This window comes from Cyclopterus lumpus, chromosome 1, assembly GCF_009769545.1.
Source record: "Cyclopterus lumpus isolate fCycLum1 chromosome 1, fCycLum1.pri, whole genome shotgun sequence".
Taxonomy (NCBI): Eukaryota; Metazoa; Chordata; class Actinopteri; order Perciformes; family Cyclopteridae; genus Cyclopterus; species Cyclopterus lumpus.
This window is the reverse complement of record NC_046966.1, coordinates 7,966,998-7,979,514: the sequence shown is the minus strand read 5'-3', so window position 1 is coordinate 7,979,514 and position 12,517 is coordinate 7,966,998. Positions and strand designations below refer to the sequence as shown.

Genomic DNA, 12,517 nt, shown 5'->3' with positions numbered 1-12,517 from the left:
GGTTGGTTCCAACCCTAATGTTTGACCAAAACCTAACTATGTGGCTGTGTTGCCTAAACCTAACTTTTAGTTTTTAACATTCAGAAAATAAGTTGTTCCGAGTGACACGAAAATACCAACAATTCATGTCCCAGTACACAAAACCAATAGATTGCACTTCATTACTATATCACAACCTTCCATGAGACGTTGTTGCTATATGTGTTATAGTGTGGCAGTATCTGAGCCGTAACACACACTTCACAGACTGTAGCGCACATATTTATTACCTGACTCACACACAAGCTTGTGAGAGGTTTTTGAGATAGAGTAGAAGTATTTAAATGGCAGTTGGAAAGGCTTAAGACTATCAAAGGTGTACAGGTTAAGTTAGCACCAGTTGTGTTAGGCTGCAAATACAATACATGAATACTTAAACAATCACATGAATCACCTCTTTTGACACATTTTGGAGACAAACAACATGTTGTCTCAAGAAATAAGTTAATTTCTAAAACACTGTCCAGCTATTTTTACCTGTAGTTCAATATTGAGCCTTTAAAAGCTTAATTCTTTTATTAAGCAATTGTCCTTTAAAGAATGCCAGAACAAGTATTCAGCCTCACAAATAGTGGATTTCGCAATTTAATTAATAATCATATAACTCTTGTTACTACAAAATGTCTGCATCCACTTTTCAGATACAGTCATATTATAAAAGGTTATTCTTAATTATATCTTTCCTCTCTCACCAAATGAAACATAGTCGATACTTTTCTGTTACAGAAGGACGCAACAAAAAACTATTTTGAGCTCTGACCTTTCAACACCGTTGCTGCCTGAACAGCTCCGGAGAGGAATTGTCTTTTCTCATCAACTGTACAATATCTAATGTTTTCCATCAAGCTTATGGTCTTACACAGCAATACACTCCTGGCCTCATACTGGTGTGGTCCTCCTGTTCACGCCATCTTTCAGATCTCTCTGAAAGCAGTTGTGGACTTGTAAAAACCCAGAGTCCCTCTCTGGACTGTAGGGCCCTCCAGTCGCACTTCCGCCCTTCATAGGGTCCCTGCTGAGGGCGTACAGAGATATATCCCCCATTGGCAAACCCATGCCCAACCCTCCTCCCCCACTTCCTCCAACGATCTTCATCCCGACCGGGGAGGGCTCGCGGGATGGGTCACTTGACCTCGAACTGGACCGCGAGCGCCTTCGCCGGTAGCGGTAACTTGGGATGCGAGAGTATGGTGAAGAAGATGAGGTGGTTTTGATGAAGTCACGTTGGGCTCGGAAGTGCGTCTCTTTGTTTTTCTCGATATATATGTTGACTGCAAGAACACCCATGGATTCAGCCACGATGAAGGAGAGGGCACCGAAGTAAAAAGACCAGCCGTAGTTGTAGTGGTTCTTCTTGTCCTCGTCTTTCTTGTCACTGGGATCCCCAGCGTTGCTGGAGATGTAGACGATGATGCCAATGATGTTGCTCAGGCCTGAATAGAAGAGAGATGAGATGGAGAGAGATGAAGAAAATGAAGAGGGAAGATTAAAGAAGAGCTATAAATGACAAGTGGATGATAAGGCCTACAGATTCAAGCACTGTGTTCATCAAGAGACTGACTCAGTTTGGGTTGACAGACTTCTGCTCTCTACATCTATACTTTCATCACATTCAACATCTGAGAAAATCAACTTTTCAAAGTGAGGCCTATTTAACAAGTAAGCAACTTGAACATCCACACCTTCCCTGCAGATGTTCACCTTCTCACATTCTTCTTTGAATATTCACAAATAATTACTAAATAATTATAAAATAATCACTTCAAGGGAAAAAAGAAGATGCAAAGTGTATAAGGTGAGGGCACTTGTTTTAATGGGAAAACAACACAACGAAGGGAGACCTTCATGTGTCTGTCCTCTCCCCCTGTCTGCTTAAGTCCTTCTCCCTCTTCCGGTTTGTGCACAGAATCTAGTTGTTGTTTGTGTGCTTATCTGACGGGTGCCGTCAGTCTCGTGCTACCTGCAGCCACAAACAGGATGCCAGCAGTCAACAGGATGTTGTTCTTGTTGTTGTAGACGCGTCCAACTCCGACACACAGGCCACCCACCATCAGCAGGACGGTGCTGAGAATAGGGAACAGGCTCGATGCACGCACTGCACCTGTTCATAGTAGACAGAGAGACAATGAAGCCTTCTTGTCAATATGTCAAATGAAGCAACACATAGCTATAAATATATGAATACAAAGGCGGACTAGCATGTCATTCATTTAAAATGAGTAAAAAACGTAGAAAGTTGAAGTAGCAGTAATATAATATTTATGTCCCCATGGCAAATCCAACATTCACTCATTTGAGGGTAGTGAACAATAGCTTTATCAGATTTTTTTTTTCTTTTTTGTTGTCACATCGGCTGCAAAAGAGACCAAAACAGTAAAGTTGCAGGCTGTAAAAACCGTAAAAGCTTAAAGACCCCAGAATTCTCTGCAGAGCTGAGGGGAACTGCAGGTGATTCCAAGTGTATGAGAAACACCTTTCACCTTTCACGTAGTCATTTAATCCCCTGTTAATACAAACATATTGACCAGACTGGGTTCCCTGAGGAGTTTGTGAGCGCTAGGTAGCAGCTATCTATTCTTTTAGGGCCGGCGACAGCTGTGACCAGAGACATTAAGTTTTCGGTTGCTCGTCCGAACATGCATGATAATTATGGCATTCTCATGCATAATTCAGGAATACCTTGAGGGAATAACTTGACACTCACCTGGAATCAAGGAGAAACTGATTAGATGTTGGTGGTCAAGGTCAATGTGACAAAACTAAATAATTCATGTTCTAATTATGACCAATTCACATTCATTTTAAATGTGAAACAGGATCAAATGATGATGACAGCAGATGACAAACGTGATGACATTTTGGACAGCTGTAGATAGAAACTGCAATCCTAGTTTACCTTGATGCAAGGTAAACTAAAATGGTCCTTAAAATGGTTGCCCTCTATTCCACTGATCAGGTAGTGAAAACAAGCCAACATATGCAACAATACATAGAAGAAGAAGGCTGCTGGCCAACAACCGTGTACGTGCACTATGCAGGATCTAGAAGACAGGCATCCCATTATACGGTCATTCATGGCAATATTCACATGCCAATTGATGACATTTCTGACGAGCTTAAAAATGGCAACATAAAGCACTCCTGGCTGACACATGTTGTTACGCTGCCATAAGTGAACATATAAATTAAGGGAGTGACAGAAGAGCAGAAACTGCCTCAGCTTCCACAGATACTGAGGCCTGAAGAGCAGACGCTCCGGCCTCCCCATGACACTAACCAAGTGACTCCATGACATGTTGAAATGAATCCTTTTAGACTTCTGCAAATATGGAAACAGTTGCTTTTGGCACAGGGCATCAAACTAGAAGCCAAATGTGATATACAGGGTGAAGCTGATCTGAAACCTCAAGCAAAATGGATAGATGGATCAAACTATAATAAGACCACCCATAGTGTTTTGACCATTTTGACTAGTCTTCATCAAACTAGTTAAATGTGAGGTCTTTTACTCTTTTGAGTATATTCATGTTTTAAACCTATTACTGATCAGCACACAACACATTCTATCAGCTCTATAGCTCAAATGAATGCCTTGACATTAGGCCTTCATGGGGGATTCAGTTTAAGAGGTTCTTGAAGAGGTTCTTAAGAGGTTTGAAGAGGAAGAGGTTGCAATGACTTACGTAGGATGTACTCTGAGCTGTCTGTATCGTAGTCGTTATCATCTGGAAAATGATTGATCCGAAAACAGCTTCCTTTGTTGATACCTGTTGACAAGCAAAACGCACACAAAGTGTGAATGAGACTGGTGACAGTAACAGATTGTGCAGCGATGAAATCATAACCGTTTAGGGAAAATAATGTGCCTTGTAATGGAGCAGGACATGAGATTCTCCAATTCGGAGAGATGGACTAAAAATAACTATATGTTGACCATCCACTGAATCAATGTGCAGCATTTAGGATCACGAGACAAATAAGTTAAAGAAAACAGGAGCCGATCTTTGAACTGTCTTGTTTTCACCTCTAACCATGTCAGAAAGCATTTGAGGACCGGCTGCTGTGGATCTGGGGTTCTCAAGCCCTCAGGCACCTTCTATTCAGAGACCCAGTCTCTTCATCGAGAAACCTTCCCTCCACTTTCAAGAGAATAAAACATTGGAGCATTATGAATATTGAAAGGTTAAACTTTGAACTAAAAGGCCGACGTCTGATTTTGCTGCCACATCCTGTCATTTCTGCCTTTGCTACTGTGTTAGTTGCTCTTAAGCATTGCTAGACACACACACACACACACACGCACACACACACACACACACACATGTATCAATGGACATGTATCTGTATAGAATTTATAAAAAGCTAAACTTAACACAGCTTGGATTCTTTCAATCACTATAAACTGTGAAAGGGTAACAGCAATGTCAGAGCTTTGTTATTCTTGTAACAGAAGAAAGTTATCAATACGCCATGTTCAAATTTAATAATCTGGTTGTCGAGATAACGTCATACTCCTTCAATAGGCACAATTTCCTCAAAAATGGTATCTTCTCATCTGAAAAAGAAAACCCAACTGGACTAATTCACATCTCCTCGGCAGATGTGCCTGCATTAAATATACCCCTTCAGTATGAAAACAATGCAACATTTTAATATACATTTTAACATGTATATTCAACATGCTTTGTATGTCCTTTTATGATTAATTAAATGCATTAAACAAGTTTGTCATGTTTCAAGGATACACACAGTGCATTAACAATATATATAAACTACTCCACAGGGTACCTTTAACGCCACATACTGTATGAATCATGGATGTAACTTCACGCATGCTAGTTAGCAAAGCTTCGAGCTAAATTACATTTTGGGGAAAACAGCTCTATCTGAGGTTTTGTCATGGAAATTATGTATTTCCTAGCAAATGTGTTCACCCTATTTGTTAGGCCATAAGGATGTGTTGTTTTAAAGGTTTCATTCTAGCCATCAGCACAAAAAGTTAATGTCACATTTGTCTGCTAAATGTTTATGGTTAATGAACTAAACATGCTCAGACCGGGTCTATCTTTACCAACTTCACTCTCTCTATCTCATCCTCTCAGTCTCTTTAAACTCTCGTCTTCGGTCTCTCTTGCCACTCTCTCGTCTCAATTACCCACTTCTCTGCCTCCAGTGCTATAAAATGTTTTCCTCTTCAACTTCCTTAGCTTCCTTTTGATCTTTTATGTAAAGCCCTTTCTTTGGATTGACACAGAAGCACAATCACTCAGTAATATATTCCTTATACTCGGTGTGTATCTCGCCTGTATTTTATATCAATAAGATCAGTGTTTCCGTGTAATTGGATATGTTCTCCTGAGTGTGGCATCCAGAGGTTTAGGAAAAGCAGTGACAGGTGCCGGGTAAAAGATAACAAATAATGTAGGGCTATTTTGTACAATCAAACACGGCAAAGTTAAATAATTGTATTAATAAATAAAGTGTTAAAAATCAGAGGAATGACAGTCAGAAAAATAGAGAGAGGAGAGATAGCGAAAGAGAGTGGGCTCAGTAGGAGAGGTATCTCCCCAAAGCCCATCTGTCTGGGAGAACGGAGCCCATCTTTTATTACTCAGCATAGCTTCACCATGGCAACCTTAACCCCCCTCTCCTCCCATTTCTAGCTATCTCAGAGGACGCCTTTGACATCTTACTAATGCATTCACCAGACTAATACAAACACACACACAAATACTTCACAGAAACACACATACACACTAACAAAGCCAGAAAGCAGCCTTTATGACAGATAATGCCAAATAATCGCATAAAGAAAAGAAACTTGGTGAGATGGCGGCTGACAGCAAATCAGTCGGATTTGTCCATTTGATGTTGTACCCCATGTATTTTTAAAACACATGGGGTCTTTTAGCGCCACTCCAGCATGTTAAGTAATCAGAGGTGATGGGCTTAAGTGAGAATTCTTGTCATATTTCGCTGGCTGCAGAACAAGACTTCACTTTGTTTCCTTTAAAAGCTCATTTGACACCAGCGCTCGTCTTCAGTGAACCTCCTCCTTGTTCTACACGGCACCAAACCTCACACACATCTGTTTGGCACGTAAAAGAGACACGCACGTAATTTCTTCTACAAGGTTAGCCAAGTGGCTTACCCATTATTTATGCTCATTTGACCTAATGCAATTCTCAAAAATGGATAACGAAATGAATGGACACGTAAACCTCTGACCCCTATACAGTCTTTCATTTTATAAATGAGAAAAGAATCTGCCACAAAGGTAGGTAGGAACTCAAATAATTAATTGTAGAATGTACAGAACCCAGACTATAATGTTAATTCTCTGATTGGATATCATTAACATTAAGACACATCCAATGTCTTGAAAAGTCCTCATCCTGAAGAAAAGAAGTGTGTATCACGCATCTAAGAATATAAGCGGGGAAAGAAAAGATGGTGGAAAAGACGACAGATGCTTAAGGACAGCGGACACTCCATCTCCCTTCTGTTAATGATTTTCTCAAGGGTTAATAGCGGGAGAAATTAAACTTGTCTTTTGATCCTTGACAGAAAATCCACAAATAATACTATATAAAAAACTCCCGTTAGAGTAGTAACAGTGGAGAGCAAAAGTGCAAGGAGTGTTACTTCTAAAATGGCTGCATTGATTGCCATACGAGACAAACCTTTGGGTGCGTGTTGCCTCTTCCCCATGTCTGAGGGTGCATAAAGAAATGAAAAATTAAAATGTCATAAGAAACATTTTCTTGACGATAGGCTAAACTGTATGATTCAGTGCTCATTGGTAATGCTGTAATGTGATTGGGACAATTCAAATGCAATTACAGTACACAACAAATTGCTTTTGTGTACTTTCTCCTCTGGGATTGCAACTGCAACCTCTGTTCGGCTGCATAACAAGAAAGAACAGCGATAAACACGTCAGAGTACCTACCACCTGTAGGCGAGTGTGGAAAAGCTGATCAACCAAATTCTGCCTTCAGTTGGGGTGGTTACAAACATAACAAGTCAGCAAGTTTCTACAGTGTGCCATGATTGGCCTCATGCATCTGAGGTGGTCTGGCACATTTATATTTATTTATTTAACCAAGTCATTTAGCTGGATTGTCAGTTAACTGAAGAAAAACAATCATTCAGACTGGAGGTTTCAGCACCGGCAGCAGTGGACAGCGACAGGTCGGGCTGGGCTGATGAAAGGAGTCACTGGGGATTACATGTTCACGGATCAACTGATTGATGTCATTGATCTGGCTTCTTTCCAATGAAGCAGTCGCGCGCAATGGTGCGCACACGTGCCCAAACAACAACTAGCTGCTCCACCAGTGCAGAAAGCCCAACCCCAAACTCCTCATGCCTGTTGGGGATCATTGATGCACCACAGCTAAGAAAATGTTGGCAGGATTTCATGAAGCAAGTCCGTTTCTTGCTAATTACGTCTGAGGCTGAAATGAATGTAAACAGTCGAAGCTATTTTATGGAAGTATTTGCCAAGAAAAAATATCAAGTTGCTGAGACAATTAAGACCAATCCTTCAATTATTACGAGCAAGCAACATTTCTTGTTTGTCACAAAATGTAAGACATAGACTTCTCTATGTCATAATCTGTAATAATTCATCATACAAGTGACGCAAACGAAGTATTACGCATGCACAACTATATGCTTTTGCGCGCAACAAGCAGCACTTTCCCTCTCAATTCAATATCATGCGCACGCAACTTTTGTAACGCTATTCAACTCATTGAACAATAGTTTAAAATACAAAATACTGATTTTGATGATGCACCCCTTGGCAGGTTTCCATTTCTAGTGACTCGTCACCTCACCGGCGTAAAACAAACAGATCATCATTGGACCAAATGCAATGCCAATCAGCACAACAAAAAAGTAAATGTTCATGGAATAAGAAATACTAACTTATTACACTACCTTCGATACAGCAGATCCTCCAGAGCCCAGAGTGCGTCAGGTCGCCTCTGACTTTCTTGCTTTGCATCTGGGAGTCGTCCGCGGAGGCATTAGTGGTGTTGCAGATGTACGCCCGGGAGTAAAGCCAGTAGTCGGTGCCAATGGCGATAGTCATGAGACTGAAGGCGGCGAAGGCGCCCACGATGGCCAGCAAAGTCTGAATCCCTCGGTCACACCATGCCATGTCGTCTCATAATGTGTGGCTGCTCCACAGCATGCTTACGCACTCGGCGAGGAGCGCGTGGTGCCCGTGATCATGGCGAGAGGAAGCGTTCGCGTCTCGCGGTTTTTCCTCTCATCAAGCAAATTCTCGACCAATAACTGCTCGATGTAGTGCTCCTGTTCCTCCTCAACGTCAGTGGGAGTTCAATCCAAGTTTCCGATACTGACACGTTGGCACTCTGCGTTGAATTCCTCCGAGTTGACTGGACTTCTTCAATACCTCCTACAGGTGGGAATAAAACAACAGAAGAAGGAAAGGAAACGCATCCCTTGAAGAAGTGTACGATCAACACCTCTGCAATCACACACGACGACGTGTCTTCACTATCCAACATTGAACTGCAAGGTTTAACAAAGGATGTAGCATCGTTCATCCAGACCACACCTTCCGTGGCCGTCGCCCAGCCAATGGGGAACAGGGGCTTGAACAGCTGCTTGCAGACAAAAACATCAGACCTACACTAACATTTACAACGCAGTTTGTCTGTCACACTATTAAACAATAATCAAGCCGTTTCTACGAACCCACACACCAACTCACGAGAGCATACACACACATAACCATGCAGCTCGGACACTGGGTACCACATATTTTCCAAAACATCTAGAAATCAAGCAAAGGATGAAAAGACCACCACTGACAGCAGAGTGGAGATGAGAGAGATGTGTGGCTGAACTACTGTAGCAGCAACTTAAAAGAAGCAGAAAGCATCACTACTGATGAAATATTTCTTAAAACATCCATAAAAACTACTTTGAAGTTAGAGCAGTCAGCTTGCAAGATCACCCAACCAGAAACTCATGTTAAAAGTTCTAAAGTTTATTTTATGGCCAGGCCTGCACGGCGTTCATCTTCCACACAGTGAGAGTGGCAACAGGGGCATGCAGGGTTTGTACTGCCCCATCTCCAGGACTGGGGGCCCCATCCGTAAGATCCCAGGGTCTGAGTCCCTCCCCCGTCCCTACAAGGAGAACGGAAAGAGTGTCTCTCAGGGTCTGGAAGCCTACGTTCCAAATTTGACATATTGAGACTGAAAAGCAAGTGACAATAATGCATTTGGGCCTCATTTTTGGCTGGTTTGCAGCAGAGGACTTAGCTCAAATAATTGTTCACTTAATGTACCAACTATTATTTGTTTGGTCTATAAATATCAGCCGTTTTACTTCGCAAGTTACCATAGCACTAATTGTCTTATTTTATGGGACCAGTCCAAAATCACAACATTTATAACAATTAGAGACCCACTGTCACTTTTGATAAAAATAATAATCTAAAATAATCTTGAAAATAAATGATCAAACCTAACCTAAGACAAATATCAGCATCAGGACTTAGAAATGTCCCATCATGATCTAGTGGAGTTGAGTTTTGTATAACCTAATATAATATAGTATCACATACACAGCAGTCTTCACAGGCCAACTGCAGCTACCGCTCTTGACTGAATTGCCCTTCAAGTCGACAAAAAGAAAAAAATTAGTTAAATCTAGTATTATAGAAAGAAAAGAAAAAAGAAAATTGTCCAGTGAAATATTTGTTTCTAAGTCCCTTAGAAGGAGTCCTTTAATGAGCCTTTCTTAAAATTGCCTATGTTCACTTTTTCAGGGGCCCATCACAGCATCTGAACTCCTTGAAAAATGCGTTAGCGATTCTTTGCTTCACATGTACCAAGTAGTTTGGCTTTCAAGTTATCTGACCTTGGGCTAGTTTTATGACCTGACAAGATGGGCTGCCATTTCTTCTAACATGTTGGCTTCTCGGCCAGCCTGTGTAAAGTGGCTGTCGTAATGAGCGCACACAGGGGTCACAGATAATGAGTTTTATTATCATGTTCTTTTCAACTTCACTACTTCCCTTTACCATTCTTCCTCACTTGGTCATTTCACTGAAGTCTCCTCTGCCAGCTTCCTCTTTTCTCATGGTGTTTTCTTCTTCAATGGAGGTTTTGAACAGGTGCCAAGAGCGCCTCCTCTATGACCCCGCTGAACTGGTTTTACAATTATGGCAGTTTAATGGTTGCTAGTGTTTTCTTAACTGCTTTTTTGTACTTGTTTTCTTCCCAGTTTGAGTGGCTGCCACAGTCTGGCCTCTCCACTGAAGGAGATTAGTGCTGCATGGCTGCCTTGTGTACAGCATAGAGTGAGTGTGCCAATGTGCCGGGGCTATTTAGATGGGAAATCGGAGGCCCTATCATGGAAGTAATTGGTTATTTCTTTTGAAATCATTTTGTCAAAATTCAGGCTGTTTTTGGCAAACATTGTAGGGTGAAGGAAGGAGGAAGCCTTTGAATGTTTGAAATGCAAATGAGTAAAAGAGGGACCAAGTAATAATGAGATGGGAAAAAATAGGAAAGGAGAGAGGAAACAGCTGAATATGATGGCAACTGTCAATTATCATAAATATAACGATATGGTGTATCATTTTAAGACGACAGAAAGGACAGAATTACAAAACAACTTATCGGTTCTAATCGGTTCTGTAATGTACAGAGTGATGTCTGTCAAGTTATAACAAATAAGTCAGAGAAACTTCCCTCAAAATGTCAACATGTGTTGGAGAACATTTTTAAAACACTTATGCGTCACAACTTTCTCTGTTTGCAGTGAATTTATAAAGGATCATAGTACAGTAATTAATAATAAAAGATGGGGGAAGCTCCCTCACCAGAAAACCTTCATGCTCATGGTTTCCCTTAATTTGCCAGATGAGGAACGATTAAAGATGATGAGCAACATGACCAGTTGTATCCCTGTTATCTTGCTCGTCTTGTCGTATTGTTAGAAGTGAAGCAAAGGCACTTGGATGCTGGCTGCTGCAGTTAGCAGCAAGATGTTGTGTGTGCAGACAGCGCCTGGAGCCGAAGAGAGAGATAAAGAGCACATGAGATTGGGCTAAAAGAAAGCAAACACAGACTGCAGGCTGCCAGAGGCTTGCTACACTATTACAAGCAGTAGTTCACACCAGCAACATTGTTTCCCCCTATATTTAAGTATTGAGTACTAAAAGGAAAGTTCCAGTAAATTCCAACTTAAAGTCTTATCTTAATAGCTTTTATTTCTCTCAGTTATGATGACAGTGGACTCAAAAAGTATGACTGATTGAAGTGAGATACACGGTCTGGGCTGTGACGGTGTGTGTGGTAGATAAAGGCTTCCCCGGTGCTGACCTGTGCCTTTCTGTATTCAGAGTAGTTGGGACACTGGCCAGATACATTCCAGTTCAGAAGCCACCTGTAATGTGTGCACCTGGGTGGAATAGCCAATGTGGCTATTTACTGGGTGTATGCAACATGGCAGAGACAAGCACCCAGGTGCCCGTAGCCAACAATGCTTTTTGCACCCAATCCGGGCCTTGTTTTCCTACACCTAGAACCAAGTAGTTATTTGGCTCAACCAAACCAAACTGTAACTGAAAACTAGTATACATGTATGTTTTATATATATATATATATATATATATATATATATATATATATATATATATATATATATATATATATTACATTACCGGGAGTGAGATGTGTTAATGAGGTCAGTTTGCTCCTGCCATGAGGGGGTGGGAGACACACAGAGAGAGCACAGGGGGGCTTCCTTCCTTGCCTCCTTTGCTGGCTTCCTTCCTTCCTTCCTTCCTTCATTGCCTCCTTTGCTGGCTTCCTTCCTTCCTTTCCTTGGTTCCTTTCCTTCCTTCCTTGCCTGGCTTCCTTCCTTTCACCCTTCAGTTTGCTCCTGCCTGCGTGTGTGTGTATGACACACAGGGTGCAGGGGGGCAGGCGACAGATTCACACACTGCCTTTCCCAGAAAACCATAACTTTGTTCTCAAAAGTGTCCTTCCTTCCTTCCCTCCATCCTTGCCTCCTTGACTGGCTTCCTTCCTTCGTGTGTGTGTATCAGTGGACACAGAGACACACCCACATTTCCCTATCGCTCCTCCGCAGTGCTGACCCCACTACGTATTATAAATGAGAATCTGTGTGTGTATGTCTTTGGTTCTGTCAAACTGGACTAATGAGAACACCTGTTTGCTGCCAACATCAAAGGTTGCCATAGTGATAACTTCAAAGGGACGACAGTTACACAGGCTTAACATGGAGTTAAAGCTAGGGAACACCTATCAAGCTATCTCAAAAAGTCAGTTAACCGTAGCTCTATTTCTTTCGCCAATATTTTTTGAGAGGAAGGATGACTTGATGAACAGATACTGTGACCGGTGGGACTGTCGTGTAAGAAATGTGTCTGTAGCGGCGATTTAGAAATCAGGTCCGACTG

General features: G+C 41.6%; 1 protein-coding gene across 1 annotated transcript; it reads right to left on the bottom strand.

Annotated features, from left to right (window-relative positions):
- Positions 1-918: 918 nt before the first annotated feature.
- Positions 919-8,209, bottom strand: LOC117734905 (voltage-dependent calcium channel gamma-4 subunit-like). The gene is made up of 4 exons (XM_034539234.1): positions 7,987-8,209; positions 3,723-3,806; positions 2,000-2,140; positions 919-1,472 (listed from the first exon to the last, which is right to left on the bottom strand). Exons 1-4 carry the CDS (start codon positions 8,207-8,209, stop codon positions 919-921), a joined length of 1,002 nt encoding a protein of 333 aa, XP_034395125.1.
- Between the last annotated feature and the right edge of the window lie 4,308 nt (positions 8,210-12,517).

Excerpts from the sequence above, each read along its gene's own strand:
- LOC117734905 (XM_034539234.1), bottom strand. The coding sequence starts at position 8,209 with ATGGCATGGTGTGACCGAGGGATTCAGACTTTGCTGGCCATCGTGGGC. Across the intron at positions 2,141-3,722 it reads CAGCTCAGAGTACATCCTAC|GTGCAGTGCGTGCATCGAGC; the intron begins GTAAGTCATTGC and ends TACTATGAACAG. Across the intron at positions 1,473-1,999 it reads CATCCTGTTTGTGGCTGCAG|GCCTGAGCAACATCATTGGC; the intron begins GTAGCACGAGAC and ends TCTTCTATTCAG.